At 62.4% G+C, this 24,003-nt stretch overlaps 1 protein-coding gene across 1 annotated transcript in view; it reads left to right on the forward strand.

Annotated features, from left to right (window-relative positions):
- Positions 1-215: 215 nt before the first annotated feature.
- The window catches only part of LOC140389189 (uncharacterized), a 30,370-nt gene continuing 6,582 nt past the window's right edge, over positions 216-24,003 (forward strand). Inside the window, exons 1-4 of the mRNA XM_072473352.1 lie at positions 216-422; positions 19,327-19,507; positions 20,013-20,119; positions 21,171-21,317. Of these exons, the coding sequence (XP_072329453.1) occupies positions 216-422; positions 19,327-19,507; positions 20,013-20,119; positions 21,171-21,317 (642 nt within the window). The remainder of the gene's footprint in view (positions 423-19,326; positions 19,508-20,012; positions 20,120-21,170; positions 21,318-24,003) is intronic.

The raw sequence follows: 24,003 nt of genomic DNA on the forward strand, positions 1-24,003 counted from the left end.
GATTACTGTCAGTCTCCCTGATGTCTCTCCCATAGAAATACAGATTGTGGGATTACTGTCAGTCTCCCTGATGTCTCTCCTAATGAAATACAGATTGTGGGATTACTGTCAGTCTCCCTGATGTCTCTCCTAATGAAATACAGATTGTGGGACGATTGTCAGCCTTCACTGTGTCTCCTCATACAGGGTTGTCCTGTGCAGCCAGGCAGTGGGAGATGGCACGCCGGAAGCTGGAAGAAGCCATCTTGGCTGCTGAGGAGTTGCGGACCAACGAGGATGAGAGCGACAGTGCGGACATTTACTCAGAGCTGTGCGTCAGACAGCGCGTCTTCCTCAGCAAGGACGCGGCCGGTATCTACAGCGTCCGCTTCTCTCCTGATGCCCAGCACTTAGCCGTTGGGTTTGGAAATGGGGCTGTTCAGGTATGGCAGGGCAACATGGAAAGAACAAGCACAGGGCCTAGCATGTCCCTGGATCAGTACTCCAGAGGCCTCAGGCTCATTAATGCCCTGGGAACGCGGGTTAAAATCCCAAATGGCAGCCGGTGGGATGTCAATTCAATTAATAAATGTGGGACTGAAAGACTCATCAAACTATCAGCGATTTTGGTTTTAGTGGTCGCACAGGACATTCGAAAGCAGAGCCAAACAAATGGTTTGTTCCCTGAAGTATTTACAAGAACGGTTCCAGTGGGGAGTACTCTGTAGCTTGCCGCCTACCTCGGCTGGCTTTGACGACCCTGAGTTAACTATCCCGCTGAGGGGCCTCCTCCCTCAGCGGGGGAGCTTGTCCTCCTCGAGGCACACAATGAGGTTAGTCGGGTCGTCCCCCAGGATCTCGTGAGGGTGATAGCAGTTATTCACTTATGTTTCTTAGGGAAGGAAATCTGCCGTCCTTACCCGGTCTGGCCTACAGGTGACTCCAGACCCCACACAGCCATGTGGTTGCTTCAAAGTGCCCCTCGGAAATAGCCCAGCGAGACACTCGGTTCCAGGGCAAATTGGGGTTCGGCTGGGACTCGGGCTGTTCTGAGGGGGGGAAAGGGGACTCGGGCTGTTCTGAGAGGGGGAAAGGGGACTCGGGATGTTCTGAGAGGGGGAAAGGGGACTCGGGATGTTCTGAGGGGGGGAAAGGGGACTCGGGATGTTCCCTGGGGGGGAAAGGGGACTCGGGCAGTTCTGAGGGGGGGAAAGGGGACTCGGGATGTTCCCTGGGGGGGAAGGGGACTCGGGATGTTCTGAGGGGGCGAAGGGGACTTGGGATGTTCTGAGGGGGGAAAGGGGACTCGGGATGTTCTGGGGGGGGGGGGGGGTGAAGGGGACTCGGGATGTTCTGGGGGGGAAAGGGGACTCGGGATGTTCTGAGGGGGGGGAAAGGGGACTCGGGATGTTCCCTGGGGGGAAAGGGGACTCGGGATGTTCTGAGGGGGGGCGAAGGGGACTTGGGATGTTCTGAGGGGGGGGAAAGGGGACTCGGGATGTTCTGGGGGGGGGGTGAAGGGGACTCGGGATGTTCTGAGGGGGGGAAAGGGGACTCCGTATGTTCTGAGGGGGGGGGGGAAGGGGACTCGGGATGTTCTGAGGGGGGGAAGGGGACTCGGGATGTTCTTGGGGGCGGGGGGAAAGGGGACTCGGGATGTTCTGGGGGGGGAGGGGACTCGCGATGTTCTGAGGGGGGGGGAAGGGGACTCGGGATGTTCTGGGGGGGGGGGTGAAGGGGACTCGGGATGTTCTGAGGGGGGGAAGGGGACTCGGGATGTTCTTGGGGGGGGGAAAGGGGACTCGGGATGTTCTGGGGGGGGGGGAGGGGACTCGCGATGTTCTGAGGGGGGGGGAAGGGGACTCGGGATGTTCCCTGGGGGGGAATGGGGACTCGGGATGTTCTGGGGGGGGAAGGGGACTCGGGATGTTCTGGGGGGGGGGAAAGGGGACTCGAGATGTTCTGAGGGGGGGAAAGGGGTTCTCGGGATGTTCTTGGGGGGGGGGGGGGGAGGGGACTCGCGATGTTCCGAGGGGGGAAGGGGACTCGGGATGTTCTGGGGGGGGGGGGAAGGGGACTCGGGATGTTCTGAGGGGGGGGTGGACTCGGGATGTTCCCTGGGGGGGAAAGGGGACTCGGGATGTTCTGGGGGGGGGAAGGGGACTCGGGATGTTCTGGGGGGGGGAAGGGGACTCGCGATGTTCTGAGTGGGGGAAGGGGACTCGGGATGTTCTGAGGGGGGGAAAGGGGACTCGGGATGTTCTGGGGGGGGAAGGGGACTCGGGATGTTCTGGGGGGGGGGGGGGAAGGAGACTCGGGATGTTCTGAGGGGGCGAAGGGGACTCGGGATGTTCTGAGGGGGGGGGGAAGGGGACTCGGGATGTTCTGAGGGGGGAGGGAAAGGGGACTCGGGATGTTCTGAGGGGGGGAAAGGGGACTCGGGATGTTCTGGGGGGGGGGGGAAGGGGACTCGGGATGTTCTGAGGGGGGAGGGAAAGGGGACTCGGGATGTTCAGAGGGGGGGAAAGGGGACTCGGGATGTTCTGGGGGGGGGGGGAGGGGACTCGGGATGTTCTGGGGGGGGGGAAGGGGACTCGGGATGTTCTGAGGGGGGGAAAGGGGACTCGGGATGTTCTGAGGGGGGGAAGGGGACTCGGGATGTTCCCTGGGGGGGGGAAAGGGGACTCGGGATGTTCTGGGGGGGGGGGGGAGGGGACTCGGGATGTTCTGGGGGGGGGGAAGGGGACTCGGGATGTTCTTGGGGGGGGGGGGGGACTCGGGATTTTCTGAGGGGGGGAAAGGGGACTCGGGATGTTCCCTGGGGGGGAAAGGGGACTCGGGATGTTCTGGGGGGGGGGGGGGAAGGGGACTCAGGATGTTCTGGGGGGGGGGGGGACTCGGGATGTTCTGAGGGGGGGAAAGGGGACTCGGGATGTTCTGAGGGGGGGGAAGGGGACTCGGGATGTTCTGAGGGGGGGGGGAAAGGGGACTCGGGATGTTCCCTGGGGGGGAAAGGGGACTCGGGATGTTCTGAGGGGGGGGGGGAAGGGGACTCGGGATGTTCTGAGGGGGGGGGAGGGGACTCGGGATGTTCTGGGGGGGGGGGAGAGGGGACTCGGGATGTTCTGAGGGGGGGAAATGGGACTCGGGAAGTTCTGGGGGGGGGAAAGGGGACTCGGGATGTTCCCTGGGGGGGAAAGGGGACTCGGGATGTTCTGAGAGGGGGAAAGGGGACTCGGGATGTTCTGGGGGGGGGGGGGAGAGGGGACTCGGGATGTTCTGAGGGGGGGAAATGGGACTCGGGAAGTTCTGGGGGGGGGAAAGGGGACTCGGGATGTTCCCTGGGGGGGAAAGGGGACTCGGGATGTTCTGAGAGGGGGAAAGGGGACTCGGGATGTTCTGAGGGGGGGGGGAAGGGGACTCGGGATGTTCTGGGGGGGGGGGAAGGGGACTCGGGATGTTCTGGGGGGGGTGGGGAAGGGGACTCGGGATGTTCTGGGGGGGGGAAGGGGACTCCGGATGTTCTGGGGGGGGGGAAAGGGGACTCGGGCTGTTCTGAGGGGGGGGGAAAGGGGACTCGGGATGTTCTGAGGGGGGGAAGGGGACTCGGGATGTTCTGAGGGGGGGGGGGAGGGGACTCGGGATGTTCTGAGGGGGGGAAGGGGACTCGGGATGTTCTGGGGGGGGGGGAAAGGGGACTCGGGCTGTTCTGAGGGGGGGGGAAAGGGGACTCGGGATGTTCTGAGGGGGGAAAGGGGACTCCGGATGTTCTGGGGGGGAGAAGGGGACTCGGGCTGTTCTGAGGGGGGGAAAGGGGACTCGGGATGTTCTGGGGGGGGGAAAGGGGACTCGGGCTGTTCTGGGGGGGGGGAAAGGGGACTCGGGATGTTCTGAGAGGGGGAAAGGGGACTCCGGATGTTCTGGGGGGGGGAAAGGGGACTCGGGCTGTTCTGGGGGGGGCGAAAGGGGACTCGGGATGTTCTGAGGGGGGAAAAGGGGACTCCGGATGTTCTGGGGGGGGGAAAGGGGACTCGGGATGTTCTGAGGGGGGGAAGGGGACTCCGGATGTTCTGGGGGGGGGGAAAGGGGACTCGGGCTGTTCTGGGGGGGGGGAAAGGGGACTCGGGATGTTCTGAGGGGGGAAAAGGGGATCCGGATGTTCTGGGGGGGGGAAAGGGGACTCGGGCTGTTCTGGGGGGGGGGGAAAGGGGACTCGGGATGTTCTGAGGGGGGGAAAGTGGACTCGGGATGTTCTGGGGGGGGGGTGGGACTCGGGATGTTCTGGCGGGGGGAAAGGGGACTCGGGATGTTCTGAGGGGGGGGGGAAAGGGGACTCGGGCTGTTCTGAGGGGGGGAAAGGGGACTCGGAATGTTCTGGGGGGGGGAAAGGGGACTCGGGCTGTTCTGAGGGGGGGAAAGGGGACTTGGGATGTTCTGGGGGGGGAGAGGGGACGCGGGATGTTCTGGGGGGGGGAAAGGGGACTCGGGATGTTCTGAGGGGGGGAAAGGGGACTCGGGATGTTCTGGGGGGGGAAAGGGGACTCCGGATATTCTGGGGGTGAAAGGGGACTCGGGCTGTTCTGAGGGGGGGAAAGGGGACTCGGGATGTTCTGAGGGGGGAAAGGGGACTCGGGATGTTCTGAGGGGGGAAAGGGGACTCCGGATGTTCTGGGGGGGGAAAGGGGACTCGGGCTGTTCTGAGGGGGGGAAAGGGGACTCGGGATGTTCTGAGGGGGGAAAGGGGACTCGGGATGTTCTGAGGGGGGAAAGGGGACTCCGGATATTCTGGGGGGAGAAAGGGGACTCGGGCTGTTCTGAGGGGGGGAAAGGGGACTCGGGATGTTCTGAGGGGGGAAAGGGGACTCGGGATGTTCTGAGGGGGGAAGGGGACTCCGGATGTTCTGGGGAGGGGGAAAGGGGACTCGGGCTGTTCTGGGGGGGGGGGGAAAGGGGACTCGGGATGTTCTGAGGGGGGAAAAGGGGATCCGGATGTTCTGGGGGGGGGAAAGGGGACTCGGGCTGTTCTGGGGGGGGGAAAGGGGACTCGGGATGTTCTGAGGGGGGGAAAGTGGACTCGGGATGTTCTGGGGGGGGGGGGTGGGACTCGGGATGTTCTGGCGGGGGGAAAGGGGACTCGGGATGTTCTGAGGGGGGGGGAAAGGGGACTCGGGCTGTTCTGAGGGGGGGAAAGGGGACTCGGAATGTTCTGGGGGGGGGAAAGGGGACTCGGAATGTTCTGGGGGGGGGAAAGGGGACTCGGGCTGTTCTGAGGGGGGGAAAGGGGACTTGGGATGTTCTGGGGGGGGAGAGGGGACTCGGGATGTTCTGGGGGGGGGGGAAAGGGGACTCGGGCTGTTCTGAGGGGGGGAAAGGGGACTCGGGATGTTCTGAGGGGGGGAAAGGGGACTCGGGATGTTCTGGGGGGGGGAAAGGGGACTCCGGATATTCTGGGGGGGGAAGGGATCTCGGGCTGTTCTGAGGGGGGGAAAGGGGACTCGGGATGTTCTGAGGGGGGAAAGGGGACTCGGGATGTTCTGAGGGGGGAAAGGGGACTCCGGATGTTCTGGGGGGGGAAAGGGGACTCGGGCTGTTCTGAGGGGGGGAAAGGGGACTCGGGATGTTCTGAGGGGGGAAAGGGGACTCGGGATGTTCTGAGGGGGGAAAGGGGACTCCGGATATTCTGGGGGGGGAAAGGGGACTCGGGCTGTTCTGAGGGGGGGAAAGGGGACTCGGGATGTTCTGAGGGGGGAAAGGGGACTCGGGATGTTCTGAGGGGGGAAAGGGGACTCCGGATGTTCTGGGGGGGGGGAAAGGGGACTCGGGCTGTTCTGGGGGGGGGGAAAGGGGACTCGGGATGTTCTGAGGGGGGAAAGGGGACTCGGGATGTTCTGAGGGGGGAAAGGGGACTCCGGATGTTCTGGGGGGGGGGGAAAGGGGACTCGGGATGTTCTGGGGGGGGGGAAAGGGGACTCGGGATGTTCCCTGGGGGGGAAAGGGGACTCGGGATGTTCTGAGAGGGGGAAAGGGGACTCGGGATGTTCTGAGGGGGGGGGGGAAGGGGACTCGGGATGTTCTGGGGGGGGGGGGAAGGGGACTCGGGATGTTCCGGGGTGGGGGGAAGGGGACTCGGGATGTTCTGGGGGGGGGAAGGGGACTCCGGATGTTCTGGGGGGGGGGAAAGGGGACTCGGGCTGTTCCCTGGGGGGGGGGACTCGGGATGTTCTGGGGGGGGGGGAAAGGGGACTCGGGATGTTCTGAGAGGGGGAAAGGGGACTCGGGATGTTCTGAGGGGGGGAAGGGGACTCGGGATGTTCTGAGGGGGGGGGGAGGGGACTCGGGATGTTCTGAGGGGGGGAAGGGGACTCGGGATGTTCTGGGGGGGGGGGGGAAAGGGGACTCGGGCTGTTCTGAGGGGGGGGGAAAGGGGACTCGGGATGTTCTGAGGGGGGAAAGGGGACTCGGGATGTTCTGGGGGGGGGAAAGGGGACTCGGGCTGTTCTGAGGGGGGGGAAGGGGACTCCGGATGTTCTGGGGGGGGGAAAGGGGACTCGGGCTGTTCTGAGGGGGGGAAGGGGACTCCGGATGTTCTGGGGGGGGAAATGGGACTCGGGATGTTCTGAGGGGGGAAAGGGGACTCGGGATGTTCTGAGGGGGGAAAGGGGACTCCGGATGTTCTGGGGGGGGAAAGGGGACTCGGGCTGTTCTGAGGGGGGGAAAGGGGACTCGGGATGTTCTGAGGGGGGAAAGGGGACTCCGGATGTTCTGGGGGGGGGAAAGGGGACTCGGGCTGTTCTGAGGGGGGAAAAGGGGACTCGGGATGTTCTGAGGGGGGAAAAGGGGACTCGGGCTGTTCTGGGGGGGGGAAAGGGGACTCGGGATGTTCTGAGGGGGGGAAGGGGACTCGGGATGTTCTGAGGGGGGAAAAGGGGACTCGGGCTGTTCTGGGGGGGGAAAGGGGACTCCGGATGTTCTGGGGGGGGGGAAGTGGACTCGGGATGTTCTGGGGGGGGGGGGGTGGGACTCGGGATGTTCTGAGGGGGGAAAGGGGACTCGGGATGTTCTGAGGGGGGGGGGAAGGGGACTCGGGCTGTTCTGAGGGGGGGAAAGGGGACTCGGAATGTTCTGGGGGGGGGGAAAGGGGACTCGGGCTGTTCTGAGGGGGGGAAAGGGGACTTGGGATGTTCTGGGGGGGGAGAGGGGACTCGGGATGTTCTGGGGGGGGGGGAAAGGGGACTCGGGCTGTTCTGAGGGGGGGAAAGGGGACTCGGGATGTTCTGAGGGGGGAAAGGGGACTCCGGATATTCTGGGGGGGGGAAGGGGACTCGGGATGTTCTGAGGGGGGAAAGGGGACTCGGGATGTTCTGAGGGGGGAAAGGGGACTCCGGATGTTCTGGGGGGGGGGAAAGGGGACTCGGGCTGTTCTGGGGGGGGGAAAGGGGACTCGGGATGTTCTGAGGGGGGGGGAAGGGGACTCCGGATGTTCTGGGGGGGGGAAAGGGGACTCGGGATGTTCTGAGGGGGGGGAAAGGGGACTCGGGATGTTCTGGGGGGGGGAAGGGGACTCCGGATGTTCTGGGGGGGGGGAAGGGGACTCGGGATGTTCTGGCGGGGGGAAAGGGGACTCGGGATGTTCTGAGGGGGGGGGAAGGGGACTCGCGATGTTCTGGGGGGGGGAAAGGGGACTCGGGATGTTCTGGGGGGGGGGGGGGACGGGACTCGGGATGTTCTGAGGGGGGGGGAAGGGGACTCGCGATGTTCTGAGGGGGGGGAAGGGGACTCGGGATGTTCTGAGAGGGGGGGGGAAAGGGGACTCGGGATGTTCTGGGGGGGGGGGAAAGGGGACTCGGGATGTTCTGAGGGGGGGAAAGGGGACTCGGGATGTTCCCGGGGGGGGGGAGGGGACTCGGGATGTTCTGGGGGGGGGGGACTCGGGATGTTCTGGGGTGGGAAAGGGGACTCGGGATGTTCTGAGGGGGGGAAAGGGGACTCGGGATGTTCTGAGGGGGGGGAGGGGACTCGGGATGTTCTGAGGGGGGGAAAGGGGACTCGGGATGTTCTGAGGGGGGGAAAGGGGACTCGGGATGTTCTGAGGGGGGGAAGGGGACTCGGGATGTTCTGAGGGGGGGGAAAGGGGACTCGGGATGTTCTGGGGGGGGGGAGGGGACTCGGGATGTTCTGAGGGGGGGAAGGGGACTCCGGATGTTCTGGGGGGGGGGGGGAAAGGGGACTCGGGATGTTCTGAGGGGGGGGAAGGGGACTCGGGATGTTCTGGGGGGGGGGGAAAGGGGACTCGGGATGTTCTGGGGGGGGGGGGGGAGGGGACTCGGGATGTTATGAGGGGGGGGAGGGGACTCGGAATGTTCTGAGGGGGGGGGAAGGGGACTCGGGATGTTCTGAGAGGGGGGGGAAAGGGGACTCGGGATGTTCTGGGGGGGGGGGGAAAGGGGACTCGGGATGTTCTGAGGGGGGAAAGGGGACTCGGGATGTTCCCGGGGGGGGGGGGAGGGGACTCGGGATGTTCTGGGGGGGGGGGACTCGGGATGTTCTGGGGTGGGAAAGGGGACTCGGGATGTTCTGAGGGGGGGAAAGGGGACTCGGGATGTTCTGAGGGGGGGGGGGAACTCGGGATGTTCTGGGGGGGGGGAAAGGGGACTCGGGATGTTCTGAGGGGGGGGGGGAACTCGGGATGTTCTGAGGTGGGAAAGGGGACTCGGGATGTTCTGAGGGGCGGGGAAGGGGACTCGGGATGTTCCCTGGGGGGGAAGGGGACTCAGGATGTTCTGGGGGGGGGGGAAAGGGGACTCGGGATGTTCTGGGGGGGGGGGGAAGGGGACTCGGGATGTTCTGGGGGGGGGGGAAGGGGACTCGGGATGTTCTGGGGGGGGAAGGGGACTCGGGATGTTCTGAGGGGGGGAAAGGGGACTCGGGATGTTCTGAGGGGGGAAAGGGGACTCGGGATGTTCTGAGGGGGCGAAGGGGACTTGGGATGTTCTGAGGGGGGGAAAGGGGACTCGGGATGTTCTGAGGGGGGGGAAGGGGACTCGGGATGTTCTGGGGGGGGAAGGGGACTCGGGATGTTCCCTGGGGGGGAAGGGGACTCGGGATGTTCTGAGGGGGGGAAAGGGGACTCGGGATGTTCTGGGGGGGGAAAGGGGACTCGGGATGTTCTGAGGGTGGGAAAGGGGACTTGGGATGTTCTGGGGTGAGGGGGGACTCGGGATGTTCCCTGGGGGGGAAAGGGGACTCGGGATGTTCTGGGGGGGGGGGAAAGGGGACTCGGGATGTTCTGAGGGGGGAAAGGGGACTCGGGATGTTCTGAGGGGGGGGGGGAAGGGGACTCGGGCTGTTCTGAGGGGGGGAAAGGGGACTCGGAATGTTCTGGGGGGGGGGAAAGGGGACTCGGGCTGTTCTGAGGGGGGGAAAGGGGACTTGGGATGTTCTGGGGGGGAAGAGGGGACTCGGGATGTTCTGGGGGGGGGGGAAAGGGGACTCGGGCTGTTCTGAGGGGGGGAAAGGGGACTCGGGATGTTCTGAGGGGGGAAAGGGGACTCCGGATATTCTGGGGGGGGGAAGGGGACTCGGGATGTTCTGAGGGGGGAAAGGGGACTCGGGATGTTCTGAGGGGGGAAAGGTGACTCCGGATGTTCTGGGGGGGGGGAAAGGGGACTCGGGCTGTTCTGGGGGGGGGAAAGGGGACTCGGGATGTTCTGAGGGGGGGGAAGGGGACTCCGGATGTTCTGGGGGGGGGAAAGGGGACTCGGGATGTTCTGAGGGGGGGGAAAGGGGACTCGGGATGTTCTGAGGGGGGGGAAGGGGACTCCGGATGTTCTGGGGGGGGGGGGGGGACTCAGGATGTTCTGGGGGGGGGAAAGGGGACTCGGGATGTTCTGAGGGGGGGGGAAGGGGACTCGCGATGTTCTGGGGGGGGGAAAGGGGACTCGGGATGTTCTGGGGGGGGGGACGGGACTCGGGATGTTCTGAGGGGGGGGGAAGGGGACTCGCGATGTTCTGAGGGGGGGGAAGGGGACTCGGGATGTTCTGAGAGGGGGGGGAAAGGGGACTCGGGATGTTCTGGGGGGGGGGAAAGGGGACTCGGGATGTTCTGAGGGGGGGAAAGGGGACTCGGGATGTTCCCGGGGGGGGGGGGGAGGGGACTCGGGATGTTCTGGGGGGGGGGGACTCGGGATGTTCTGGGGTGGGAAAGGGGACTCGGGATGTTCTGAGGGGGGGAAAGGGGACTCGGGATGTTCTGAGGGGGGGAAGGGGACTCGGGATGTTCTGAGGGGGGGAAAGGGGACTCGGGATGTTCTGAGGGGGGGAAAGGGGACTCGGGATGTTCTGAGGGGGGGAAGGGGACTCGGGATGTTCTGAGGGGGGGGAAAGGGGACTCGGGATGTTCTGGGGGGGGAGGGAGGGGACTCGGGATGTTCTGAGGGGGGGGAAGGGGACTCCGGATGTTCTGGGGGGGGGGGAAAGGGGACTCGGGATGTTCTATGGGGGGGGGAAGGGGACTCGGGATGTTCTGGGGGGGGGGAAAGGGGACTCGGGATGTTCTGGGGGGGGGGGGGTAGGGGACTCGGGATGTTATGAGGGGGGGGGAGGGGACTCGGGATGTTCTGAGGGGGGGGAAGGGGACTCGGGATGTTCTGAGAGGGGGGGGAAAGGGGACTCGGGATGTTCTGGGGGGGGGGAAAGGGGACTCGGGATGTTCTGAGGGGGGGAAAGGGGACTCGGGATGTTCCCGGGGGGGGGGGAGGGGACTCGGGATGTTCTGGGGGGGGGGGACTCGGGATGTTCTGGGGTGGGAAAGGGGACTCGGGATGTTCTGAGGGGGGGAAAGGGGACTCGGGATGTTCTGAGGGGGGGGGGGAACTCGGGATGTTCTGGGGGGGGGAAAGGGGACTCGGGATGTTCTGAGGTGGGGGGGGAACTCGGGATGTTCTGAGGTGGGAAAGGGGACTCGGGATGTTCTGAGGGGCGGGGAAGGGGACTCGGGATGTTCCCTGGGGGGGAAGGGGACTCAGGATGTTCTGGGGGGGGGGGAAAGGGGACTCGGGATGTTCTGGGGGGGGGGGAAGGGGACTCGGGATGTTCTGGGGGGGGGGGAAGGGGACTCGGGATGTTCTGGGGGGGGAAGGGGACTCGGGATGTTCTGAGGGGGGGAAAGGGGACTCGGGATGTTCTGAGGGGGGGAAAGGGGACTCGGGATGTTCTGAGGGGGCGAAGGGGACTCGGGATGTTCTGGGGGGGGAAGGGGACTCGGGATGTTCCCTGGGGGGGAAGGGGACTCGGGATGTTCTGAGGGGGGGAAAGGGGACTCGGGATGTTCTGAGGGGGGAAAGGGGACTCGGGATGTTCTGGGGGGGGAAGGGGACTCGGGATGTTCCCTGGGGGGGAAGGGGACTCGGGATGTTCTGAGGGGGGGAAAGGGGACTCGGGATGTTCTGGGGGGGGAAAGGGGACTCGGGATGTTCTGAGGGGGGGAAAGGGGACTTGGGATGTTCTGGGGTGGGGGGGGGACTCGGGATGTTCCCTGGGGGGGAAAGGGGACTCGGGATGTTCTGGGGGGGGGAAAGGGGACTCGGGCTGTTCTGAGGGGGGGAAGGGTACTTGGGATGTTCTGAGGGCGGGAAAGGGGACTCCGGATGTTCCCTGGGGGGGGGGGCCTCGGGATGTTCTGAGGGGGCGCAGGGGACTCGGGATGTTCCCTGGGGGGAGGGGGGGGGGACTCGGGATGTTCCCTGGGGGGGGGGAAGGGGACTCGGGATGTTCCCTGGGGGGGGAAGGGGACTCGGGATGTTCTGGGGGGGGGAAAGGGGACTCGGGATGTTCTGGGGGGGGGAAAGGGGACTCGGGATGTTCTGAGGGGGGAAAGGGGACTCGGGATGTTCTGGGGGGGGGGAAGGGGACTCGGGATGTTCTGAGGGGGCGAAGGGGACTCGGGATGTTCTGGGGGGGGGGTAAGGGGACTCGGGCTGTTCTGGGGGGGGGGAAAGGGGACTCGGGATGTTCTGAGGGGGGAAAAGGGGACTCCGGATGTTCTGGGGGGGGGGGAAAGGGGACTCGGGATGTTCTGAGGGGGGGGGAAAGGGGACTCGGGATGTTCTGAGGGGGGGAAAAGGGACTCGGGATGTTCTGAGGGGGGGGAAGGGGACTCGGGATCTTCTGGGGGGGGGGAAAGGGGACTCGGGATGTTCTGAGAGGGGGGGGGAAAGGGGACTCGGGATGTTCTGGGGGGGGGGGAAAGGGGACTCGGGATGTTCTGAGGGGGGGAAAGGGGACTCGGGATGTTCTGAGGGGGGGAAGGGGACTCGGGATGTTCTGAGGGGGGGAAAGGGGACTCGGGATGTTCCCTGGGGGGGGGGGGAAGGGGACGCGGGATGTTCTGGGGTGGGAAAGGGGACTCGGGATGTTCTGAGGGGGGGAAAGGGGACTCGGGATGTTCTGAGGGCGGGGGGGGGACTCGGGATGTTCTGAGGTGGGAAAGGGGACTCGGGATGTTCTGAGGGGGGGGAAAGGGGATTCGGGATGTTCTGGGGGGGGGAAGGGGACTCGGGATGTTCTGGGGGGGGGGGGGGGAAAGGGGACTCGGGATGTTCTGGGGGGGGGGGGGGACGACTCGGGATGTTCCCTGGGGGGGGGGAAAGGGGACTCGGGATGTTCTGAGGGGGGAAAGGGGACTCGGGATGTTCTGAGGGGGGGAAGGGGACTTGGGATGTTCCGAGGGGGGAAAGGGGACTCCGGATGTTCCCTTGGGGGGAGGGAAGGGGACTCGGGATGTTCTGGGGGGGGGGGAAAGGGGACTCGGGCTGTTCTGAGGGGGGGAAAGGGGACTCGGGATGTTCTGAGGGGGGGAAGGGGACTCGGGATGTTCCCTGGGGGGGGGGGCCTCGGGATGTTCTGAGGGGGCGCAGGGGACTCGGGATGTTCCCTGGGGGGAGGGGGGGGGGACTCGGGATGTTCCCTGGGGGGGGGAAGGGGACTCGGGATGTTCCCTGGGGGGGGGAAGGGGACTCGGGATGTTCTGAGGGGGGGGAAGGGGACTCGCGATGTTCCCTGGGGGGGGGGAAGGGGACTCGGGATGTTCTGGGGGGGGGGGGGACTCGGGATGTTCCCTGGGGGGGAAAGGGGACTCGGGATGTTCTGGGGGGGGGGAAAGGGGACTCGGGATGTTCTGGGGGGGGGGGGAAAGGGGACTCGGGGTGTTCCGTGGGGGGGGAAAGGGGACTCGGGATGTTCCCTGATGGGGGGAAGGGGACTCCGGATGTTCCCTGATGGGGGGAAGGGGACTCGGGATGTTCTGAGGGGGGAAAGGGGACTCCGGATGTTCTGGGGGGGGGGGAAAGGGGACTCGGGATGTTCTGAGGGGGGGGAGAAAGGGGACTCGGGATGTTCCCTGATGGGGGAAAGGGGACTCGGGATGTTCCGTGGGGGGGGAAGGGGACTCGGGATGTTCTGAGGGGGGAAAGGGGACTCCGGATGTTCTGGGGGGGGAAAGGGGACTCGGGCTGTTCTGGGGGGGGGGAAAGGGGACTCGGGATGTTCTGAGGGGGGGAAAGGGGACTCGGGATGTTCTGGGGGGGGGGAAAGGGGACTCGGGATGTTCCCTGGGGGGGGGGGAAGGGGACGCGGGATGTTCTGGGGGGGGGGGGACTCGGGATGTTCTGAGGGGGGGAAAGGGGACTCGGGATGTTCTGGGAGGGGGGGAAAGGGGACTCGGGATGTTCTGAGAGGGGGGGGGAAAGGGGACTCGGGATGTTCTGGGGGGGGGGGAAAGGGGACTCGGGATGTTCTGAGGGGGGGAAAGGGGACTCGGGATGTTCCCTGGGGGGGGGGGAAGGGGACGCGGGATGGTCTGGGGTGGGGGGGACTCGGGATGTTCTGAGGGCGGGAGGGGGACTCGGGATGTTCTGAGGTGGGAAAGGGGACTCGGGATGTTCTGGGGGGGGGGGGGAGGGGACTCGGGATGTTCTGAGGGCGGGGGGGGGACTCGGGATGTTCTGAGGGGGGGAAAGGGGATTCGGGATGTTCTGGGGGGGGGGGGGGGAGGGGACTCGGGATGTTCCCTGGGGGGGGGGGGGGAAGGGGACTCGGGATTTTCTGGGGGGGGGGGGAAAGGGGACTCGGGATGTTCTGGGGGGGGGGGGGAGGGGACTCGGGATGTTCCCTGGGGGACGACGACTCGGGATGTTCCCTGGGGGGGGGGAAAGGGGACTCGGGCTGTTCTGAGGGGGGGAAAGGGGACTCGGGATGTTCTGGGGGGGGGTGGGGGGGGAAAGGGGACTCGGGATGTTCCCTGGGGGGGAAAGGGGACTCGGGATGTTCTGGGGGGGGGAAAGGGGACTCGGGCTGTTCTCAGGGGGGGAAGGGGACTTGGGATGTTCTGAGGGGGCGCAGGGGACTCGGGATGTTCCCTGGGGGGAGGGGGGGGACTCGGGATGTTCCCTGGGGGGGGGGGAAGGGGACCTGGGATGTTCCCTGGGGGGGGAAGGGGACTCGGGATGTTCTGAGGGGGGGGGGAAGGGGACTCGCGATGTTCTGGGGGGGGAAGGGGACTCGGGATGTTCTGGGGGGGTGCGGGGGAAAGGGGACTCGGGATGTTCCCTGGGGGGGAAAGGGGACTCGGGATGTCCTGGGGGGGGGGGGGGGTGGGGAAAGGGGACTCGGGATATTCTGGGGGGGGGAAAGGGGACTCGTGATGTTCTGGGGGGGGAAAGGGGACTCGGGATGTTCTGGGGGGGGGAAAGGGGACTCGGGATGTTCTGGGGGGGGGAAAGGGGACTCGGGATGTTCTGGGGGGGGGGGGGGGAAAGGGGACTCGGGATGTTCTGAGGGGGGGAAGGGGACTCGGGATGTTCTGGGGGGGGGAAAGGGGACTCGGGATGTTCTGAGGGGGGGGGAAGGGGACTCGGGATGTTCTGAGGGGGGGGGGAAGGGGACTCGGGATGTTCTGAGGGGGGGGGATGGGGACTCGGGATGTTCTGAGGGGGGGGGATGGGGACTCGGGATGTTCTGGGGGGGAATGGGGACTCGGGATGTTCTGTGGGGGGGGGAAAAAGGGGACTCGGGATGTTCTGAGGGGGGGAAAGGGGACTCGGGATGTTCTGAGGGGGGGGAAAGGGGACTCGGGATGTTCTGGGGGGGAAAGGGGACTCGGGATGTTCTGAGGGGGGGAGGGGGACTCGGGATGTTCCCTGGGGGGGGAAGGGGACTCCGGATGTTCTGAGGGGGGGAAAGGGGACTCGGGATGTTCTGAGGGGGGGGAAAGGGGACTCGGGATGTTCTGAGGGGGGAGGGGGACTCGGGATGTTCTGAGGGGGGGGAAGGGGACTCGGGATGTTCTGAGGGGGGAAGGGGACTCGGGATGTTCTGAGGGGGGGAAGGGGACTCGGGATGTTCTGAGGGGGGGGAAAGGGGACTCGGGATGTTCTGGGGAGGGGGAAGGGGACTCGGGATGTTCTGAGGGGGGAAAGGGGACTCGGGATGTTCTGAGGGGGGAAAGGGGACTCGGGATGTTCTGAGGGGGGGGGGGGACTCGGGATGTTCTGAGGGGGGGGAAGGGGACTCGGGATGTTCTGAGGGGGGAAGGGGACTCGGGATGTTCTGAGGGGGGGAAGGGGACTCGGGATGTTCTGAGGGGGGAAAGGGGACTCGGGATGTTCTGAGGGGGGGGGGGAAGGGGACTCGGGATGTTCCCTGGGGGGGGAAAGGGGACTCGGGATGTTCTGAGGGGGGGAAGGGGACTCGGGATGTTCTGAGGGGGGGGAAGGGGACTTGGGATGTTCCCTGGGGGGGGAAAGGGGACTCGGGATGTTCTGAGGGGGGGAAGGGGACTCGGGATGTTCTGAGGGGGGGGAAAGGGGACTCGTGATGTTCTGAGGGGGGGAAAGGGGACTCGGGATGTTCTGAGGGGGGGGGAAGAGGACTCGGGATGTTCTGAGGGGGGAAAGTGGACTCGGGATGTTCTGAGGGGGGGAAGGGGACTTGGGATGTTCTGAGGGGGGGAAAGGGGACTCGGGATGTTCTGAGGGGGGGGAAGGGGACTCCGGATGTTCCCTGGGGGGGGGGGGCCTCGGGATGTTCTGAGGGGGCGCAGGGGACTCGGGATGTTCCCTGGGGGGAGGGGGGGGGGACTCGGGATGTTCCCTGGGGGGGGGGAAGGGGACCTGGGATGTTCCCTGGGGGGGGAAGGGGACTCGGGATGTTCTGAGGGGGGGGAAGGGGACTCGCGATGTTCTGGGGGGGGGAAAGGGGATTCGGGATGTTCCCTGGGGGGGGGGAAAGGGGATTCGGGATGTTCCCTGGGGGGGGGGAAAGGGGACTCGGGATGTTCCCTGGGGGGGGGAAGGGGACTCGGGATGTTCTGAGGGGGGGGAAGGGGACTCGGGATGTTCTGAGGGGGGGAAGGGGACTCGGGATGTTCCCGGGGGGGGGGGGAGGGGACTCGGGATGTTCTGAGGGGGGGAGGAAGGGGACTCGGGATGTTCTGAGGGGGGGAAGGGGACTCGGGATGTTCTGAGGGGGGGAAGGGGACTCGGGATGTTCTGAGGGGGGGGGGAAGGGGACTCGGGATGTTCTGAGGGGGGGGAAGGGGACTCGGGATGTTCTGAGGGGGGGGGGAAGGGTACTCGGGATGTTCTGAGGGGGGGGAAAGGGGACTCGGGATGTTCTGAGGGGGGGGGAAGGGGACTCGGGATGTTCTGAGGGGGGGAAAGGGGACTCGGGATGTTCTGGGGGGGAAAGGGGACTCGGGATGTTCTGGGGGGGGGACTTGGGATGTTCTGAGGGGGGAAAGGGGACTCGGGATGTTCCGAGGGGGGGGGGAAGGGGACTCGGGATGTTCTGAGGGGGGGGAGGGGACTCGGGATGTTCCCTGGGGGCGGAAAGGGGACTCGGGATGTTCTGAGGGGGGAAAGGGGACTCGGGATGTTCTGAGGGGGGGAAGGGGACTCGGGATGTTCTGAGGGGGGGAAAGGGGACTCCGTATGTTCTGAGGGGGGGGGGGAAGGGGACTCGGGATGTTCTGAGGGGGGGAAGGGGACTCGGGATGTTCTGAGGGGGGGGAAAGTTGACTCCGGATGTTCTGAGGGGGGGAAAGGGGACTCCGTATGTTCTGAGGGGGGGGGGAAGGGGACTCGGGATGTTCTGGGGGGAGGGCAAGGGGACTCGGGATGTTCTGAGGGGGGGGGGAAGGGGACTCGGGATGTTCCCTGGGGGGGGGGGAAAGGGGAACTCGGGATGTTCTGGGGGGGGGGGAAGGGGACTCGGGATGTTCCCTGGGGGGGGGGGGGAAAGGGGAACTCGGGATGTTCTTGGGGGGGGGGGAATGGGGACTCGGGATGTTCTGAGGGGGGGGGAAGGGGACTCGGGATGTTCCCTGGGGGGGAAAGGGGACTCGGGATGTTCTGAGGGGGGGGGGGAGGGGACTCGGGATGTTCTGAGGGGGGGGAAGGGGACTCGGGATGTTCTGAGGGGGGGAAAGGGGACTCGGGAAGTTCTGAGGGGGGGGGGAAGGGGACTCGGGATGTTCTGAGGGGGGGAAGGGGACTCGGGATGTTCTGAGGGGGGGAAAGGGGACTCGGGATATTCTGAGGGGGGGGGAAGGGGACTCGGGATATTCTGAGGGGGGGGGGGAAGGGGACTCGGGATGTTCTGAGGGGGGGGGAGGGGACTCGGGATGTTCTGAGGGGGGGAAGGGGACTCGGGATGTTCTGAGGGGGGGAATGGGGACTCGGGATATTCTGAGGGGGGGAAAGGGGACTCGGGATGTTCTGGCGGGGGGGGGGACTAGTGATGTTCTGAGGGGGGAAAGGGGACTCGGGATGTTCTGAGGGGGGAAAGGGGACTCGGGATGTTCCCTGGGGGGGAAAGGGGACTCGGGATGTTCGGGGGGGGGGGGGGTGGGGAAAGGGGACTCGGGATGTTCTGTAGGGGGAAAGGGGACTCGGGATGTTCTGAGGGGGGAAAGGGGACTCGGGATGTTCTGAGGGGGGGAAAGGGGACTCGGGATGTTCTGAGGGGGGAAAGGGGACTCGGGATGTTCCCTGGGGGGGAAAGGGGACTCGGGATGTTCTGAGGTGGGGAAAGGGGACTCGGGATGTTCTGAGGGGGGAAAGGGGACTCCGTATGTTCTGAGGGGGGGGGGGGGAAGGGGACTCGGGATGTTCTGAGGGGGGGGAAGGGGACTCGGGATGTTCTGAGGGAGGGGGGAAGGGGACTCGGGATGTTCCCTGGTGGGGGGGGAAAGGGGAACTCGGGATGTTCTGGGGGGGGGGGGGAAGGGGACTCAGGATGTTCCCTGGGGGGGGGGGAAGGGGAACTCGGGATGTTCTGGGGGGGGGGGGGGGGGAAAGGGGACTCGGGATGTTCTGAGGGGGGGGGGAAGGGGACTCGGGATGTTCTCTGGGGGGGAAAGGGGACTCGGGATGTTCTGAGGGGGGGGGGAAGGGGACTCGGGATGTTCTGAGGGGGGGGAAAGGGGACTCGGGATGTTCTGAGGGGGGAAAGGGGACTCGGGATGTTCCCTGGGGGGGAAAGGGGACTCGGGATGTTCTGGGGGGGGGGGGGTGATAGGGGACTCGGGATGTTCTGTGGGGGGAAAGGGGACTCGGGATGTTCTGAGGGGGGAAAGGGGACTCGGGATGTTCCCTGGGGGGGAAAGGGGACTCGGGATGTTCCCTGGGGGGGAAAGGGGACTCGGGATGTTCTGAGGGGGGAAAGGGGACTCGGGATGTTCCCTGGGGGGGAAAGGGGACTCGGGATGTTCTGGGGGGGTGGAGGGTGATAGGGGACTCGGGATGTTCTGAGGGGGGAAAGGGGACTCGGGATGTTCCCTGGGGGGGAAAGGGGACTCGGGATGTTCTGAGGGGGGAAAGGGGACTCGGGATGTTCCCTGGGGGGGGGGGAAAGGGGAACTCGGGATGTTCTGGGGGGGGGGGGAAGGGGACTCAGGATGTTCTGAGGGGGGGAAAGGGGACTCGGGATGTTCTGAGGGGGGAAAGGGGACTCGGGATGTTCTGAGGGGGGAAAGGGGACTCGGGATGTTCTGAGGCGGTGGAAGGGGATTTGGGACATCCTGGCCTGGGACAGAGTCGGAACGTTTTCTCAGCAGCTGTTGTAGTTTAGAGCATGAGGAGAAATGAAGCACGTCATTGTGTCTGGGTTGGGGTTTGGAAATAGTTTGGATGCTTTGCTGTAAATCGGCATTGTCCCGTTCTCAGGTAACCCAGTTTCATTTCCCTTCTGTGTTAATTCGCTCCCTCACCTTGTTCCCTACAGTTCGCCGTCTCCCATCTTTGTTATTTGGATATGTCTAATTTGCCCTCTCTTCCTGCCGTCCTATCACAGTTGCTGAACGCAGAGACCGGGATAGTTGCTGCCAAACTGTATTCCGGACACCGGACACGGCAAGCTGTGACTGCAATGAATTATTATCCGCATCACCTCAACGTCCTTGTGACTGCTGGAGCTGATGGCATCATCACCGTGTTTAACACCGATACGGGCTGGGAAGCCATCGAGATGAAGGGTATAGTACGACGTGCACAACTAGGATTAATGGTCCCGCGGGTGTGTGCAAGTTACGCAGCCCCTTTTTTGTTTTCCCGCTGGCTGGTGGACTTCCGCAGTCAGCGGGAGAGTTTGTTCCAGTGGCTTTTCCACACACAGACTGGCCGGGCCGAGGCAGGCAGGCAAGCCTTTGACCCCCTCTTCCAACCTGTCCATTTTTGGGCCCACAGTTCTTGTCTGGGAACACAGGGAGGGGCTCTATTGCCTCTCCGAGAAACACGCTGCAGTTGCTCCTGTCAGTGGCTAACTACTATTCTCAGCTGTCTTTGGGGTTGATGTCCATTTTAAAATCTCAAACTCGGGTCTTTTCACAGTCCGATATTTCCATGTTTTTTATTTCTCCCTCACCATGACCATCTCAATACACCTTCCCCTTCAGTGTCCATACCTTCCCTCTGCCGTTTAACATTTGCGCCAATTAACGTGTTGTCTTCATTACTATGTTGTGCTGCATCTTTCCCCAGAGGAGGAGAACGAGATTCACGCCCTGGATTTCTGCTCCGATGGGAGTGTCTATGGCACAGCCGGCAGGGATCGGCACATCCGGCTGTACGACAGCAGGACCAGCAAGGTGAGGCAACGAGAGGCAGCCTGCGGTGGGAACCTAACCGAGTTCCTCCACCCCCCCCTTCCCTCCCGCCTCCACTGCTAAGACCATAAGACACAGGAGCAGAATTAGGCCACTCGGCCCATCGAGTCTGCTCCGCCATTCAATCATGGCTGATATTTTCTCATCCCCATTCTCTGGCACCGTTAATAAATCGAATGCCGGTCATTTTGAGATTGCCGAGTTCAGCACAGAGTGCAATGGAAAGCGGTGATCCGCCTTCGCTTGTCCGCCATGGCATAAGTGGGGAGTTGGCTATATCAGCCCAGTGGGGAACAGCACGGTAGCACAGTGGTTAGCACCGTTGCTTCACAGCTCCAGGGTCCCGGGTACGATTCCCGGCTTGGGTCACTGTCTGTGCGGAGTCTGCACGTTCTCCCCGTGTGTGCGTGGGTTTCCTCCGGGTGCTCCGGTTTCCTCCCACAGTCCAAAGACGTGCTTGTTAGGTGAATTGGACATTCTGAATTCTCCCTCTCTGTACCCGAACAGGCGCCGGAATGTGGCGACTAGGGGCTTTTCATCGCAGCGTTAATGTAAGTCTACTAGTGACAATAATAATAGTAATTATTATTATTAACACTGCTCCTTCGCAACTCCTCCTGACATTTGCTTTTGAGCATGAGAGTGAGTTATTCTGAGCTCAGTTTGTTTCACTCCTGCCTGATGGGGAATTGGGCCAAGTCTGTTGGTCGCCTACCTAAAAGTGAGTTTAATCACACATGGGAATAGTCATTATTTACTCTCAGAATGGATGGAGAGATTATCGGAAAGAGGAGGAAGGGCCCCCATTGCTGCTGCTTTCAGTGTTGACAGCAGTTACAGATGGTATTGGCTGGGGACTGTTTACTCAATCTGAATCTGAACGGCACCAGAGATTAATTTCACCCAATAAAATGAAGGGTTTGCGAAGGGGGGAGGCGCGGAGGGGAAGCAGAAACCCCCCGGCTGGGCTTTATTCCCCGTTCGCCTCCGGCTCCCAGTCTGATCCGAACTTCTTCCATGTTGTTCCTGACAGATATTGAAAGTATTCGAAGCTCCTGACTTCACGAGCAGCGACAATCTCACGCTGATGAGTGGCCATTCGCGCCGAATCTTTGCTCTGCGATTCCACCCCGACGAATGCCACGTGTTCCTGACCGGCGGCTGGGACAACTCCATCAAGGTTCGCACCTGCCCACAGAGTATCAATAACTAGTCTTATACCAGTAAGAGTGCCGTGTGCTGGGCCACGCCTTTAAAAAGGGGCTTCTGGTTTTACTTGGATTTTGTTATTGAATTGGAACAGTTAAGGGGGAATTCATTAAGGTTATACATGGAGTACTGTAGCTGTGTGGGGTATTTCTGTTTGTAGCTGATAATTCTTGCTGTGTGTGTTTATACAAATGTTAACTAAATTCTGAGAATAAAGCTAGTTTGTGATTAAAAGTGCCAAAGAACCCTGCTGAATAACCGCTGAGAGGCAGGGCCTTGCGCTCTCCGTAACCAAAATCAATAAACAGTTAGAGGTCAGGTGAACTCCATAATACACTTTGGAGTTCTCTAAACCCTAGCCCATAACGATGGCAATAACCATTCACAGGGTGAGATACACTGCAGGAGCATTTTTAGACACTGAGACAAGTTACCTGTCCTAATCTCTCCTTTACAAAGCTCAGTCAGAGGTAGCTGGTCTTTGGTCGGGACGTGGAGAGGTTTAGGGAGGGAATTCCAGAGCTTGGAGCCCAGGCAGCGGAAGGCATGGCCATACACAGTGGGGCGATTTACATTGGAGATGGAATTAGAGAAGCGCAGATATCGTGGAAGGTTGTGGGGTTGGAGGAGATTACAGAGACGGGGAGGAGTTATGCTCACAGGAAGTTAGTATTCAAGTATTCAGCATGACATTCGGAAGGCTGTCGGAATGCTATCCTTTATTACAGGAGGAATTAAACATAAAAGTAAGGATATTAACTTCAGCTCAGTGGGGGAGGCAGCGGCTCAGTGTGCCATGTGAAATGGGGGTTTATAAAATAGCTGTTGTGGCTGTACCTTTTAGAAATGGGTGTTTATCAGTGATATCAGAGTGGGTGGAGCTGGGCTGTCTGTCTGCATTTACTTTTGCTTTAGGCTGTCTGCTACAGGGTGTGTTTAGTTTCGTTTTAGACTTGAAGGTGCAGTCACAGTAAGAAGGTGCATTAGTTTCTCTCTCTCTGCAATCTAAAAACTGTCTACAGATCCTTTGGTGATTTAAAAGTACTACCTGTTTCTGTAGAGAAGTTGAACCTGATGTCTTTCTGTAAAAAGGGTTCTTTTGTCTTATGGATGTTGCAAGGAAAGATTAAGAGTTACTTATAGAGTACTGTATTCTTTGGGGGATTTATCGGTGTTGATAGTTGTTAAGATATTTCCTGTGGGTTTATAAAGTGTTAACTGGTCTCATAAATAAACATTGTTTTAATTTAAAAGTACTGTAGCTCTCTGTTGCATCACACCTGTAAGGTAGGCCCGTGTGCTCCCCATAACCACAATCTAGTAAATGTTGTGGGTCAGGTGAACTCCATGATACACTTTGGGGTTCTCTAAACCCTGGCCCATAACAAGTGGTATTGTCACTGGACGAGTGATCCAGATGCCCAGTGCAATGCTCGAAGGAGTTCGAGTCCCACCACTGCAGATGGTAGTTCACTAATGTTTAGGGAAGGAAATCTGCCGTCCTTACCTGGTCTGGCCTACATGTGACTCCAGACCCACAGCAATGTGGTCGACTGTTAAATATCCTCCGAAATGGCCGAGAGAGAGAGACACTCCGTTTAAGAGCAATTGGGGAAGGAATAAAGAAATGATTGTACAGGACATTGGTGGGACTGCATCTCGAACACTGTGGAAGGAAGGACGTCAATGTGTTGGAGGCGGTTCAGAGGAGGTTTACCAGACTGGTACCTGGAATGAGCGGGTTGTCCTCTGACGGAAGGTTGGGCAGGCTGGGCTTGTTCCCGCTGGGGTTTAGAAGAGTGAGGGGTGACTTGATTGAGGTTGATCGAAAGGTCTTGACAAGGTGGACATTCAGAGGGTGTTTACTCTTGTGGGGGAGCACAGAACTAAGGGGCACGGATTTAAAACTAGGGGTCGCCCTTTTGGGACAGAACTGAGGAGAATATTTTTCTGTCGGGGTTGCGTGACTTTTGAATCCTCTGCCTCAGAAGGGAGTGGGGCTGGTGGGTCATTGAATATTTTAACAGTGAAAATAGATCGAAAGAGAATCAAACATTATCGGGAAGGGAAGATGGGGAATGTGATCAGATTCAAGGGGATGAATGGCTCCTATTCCATCTAGTTTTTTTTAAATTTAGAGTATCCAATTTTTCTTTTCCCAATTAAGTGGCAATTTAGCATGGCCAATCCACCTACCCTGCACATCTTTGGGTTGTGGGGGTGAAACCCACGCAGACACGGGGAGAATGTGCGAACTCCAGACGGACAGTGACCCAGATCCGGTATCGAATCTGGGACCTCGGCGCCGTGAGGCAGCAGTGCTAACCACTGCACCAACTTGCCGCCTGCTATTCCATATATTTATATGACTTCTTGAACACGCTGAAGTTTCTATTGGACCCGGCGACACTGAAGGAACGGCCGATATATTTCCCAGTCAGGATGGGGAGTGACTTGGAGGGGAACCTCCAGGTGGGGGTGATCCCAGGTATCTGCTGCTCTTGTCCTTCTAGATGGTGGTGGCCGTGGGTTTGGAAGGTGCTGCCTGAGGAACCTCGGTGAGTTCCCGCAGTGAATCTTGTCGATGGTGCACACGGCTGGCACTGTCCATCGGAGGGGGAGGGAGGGAATGTTTGTGGAAGGGACGCCAATCAAGC

The sequence above is a fragment of the Scyliorhinus torazame genome, chromosome 14 (assembly GCF_047496885.1).
Source record: "Scyliorhinus torazame isolate Kashiwa2021f chromosome 14, sScyTor2.1, whole genome shotgun sequence".
Taxonomy (NCBI): Eukaryota; Metazoa; Chordata; class Chondrichthyes; order Carcharhiniformes; family Scyliorhinidae; genus Scyliorhinus; species Scyliorhinus torazame.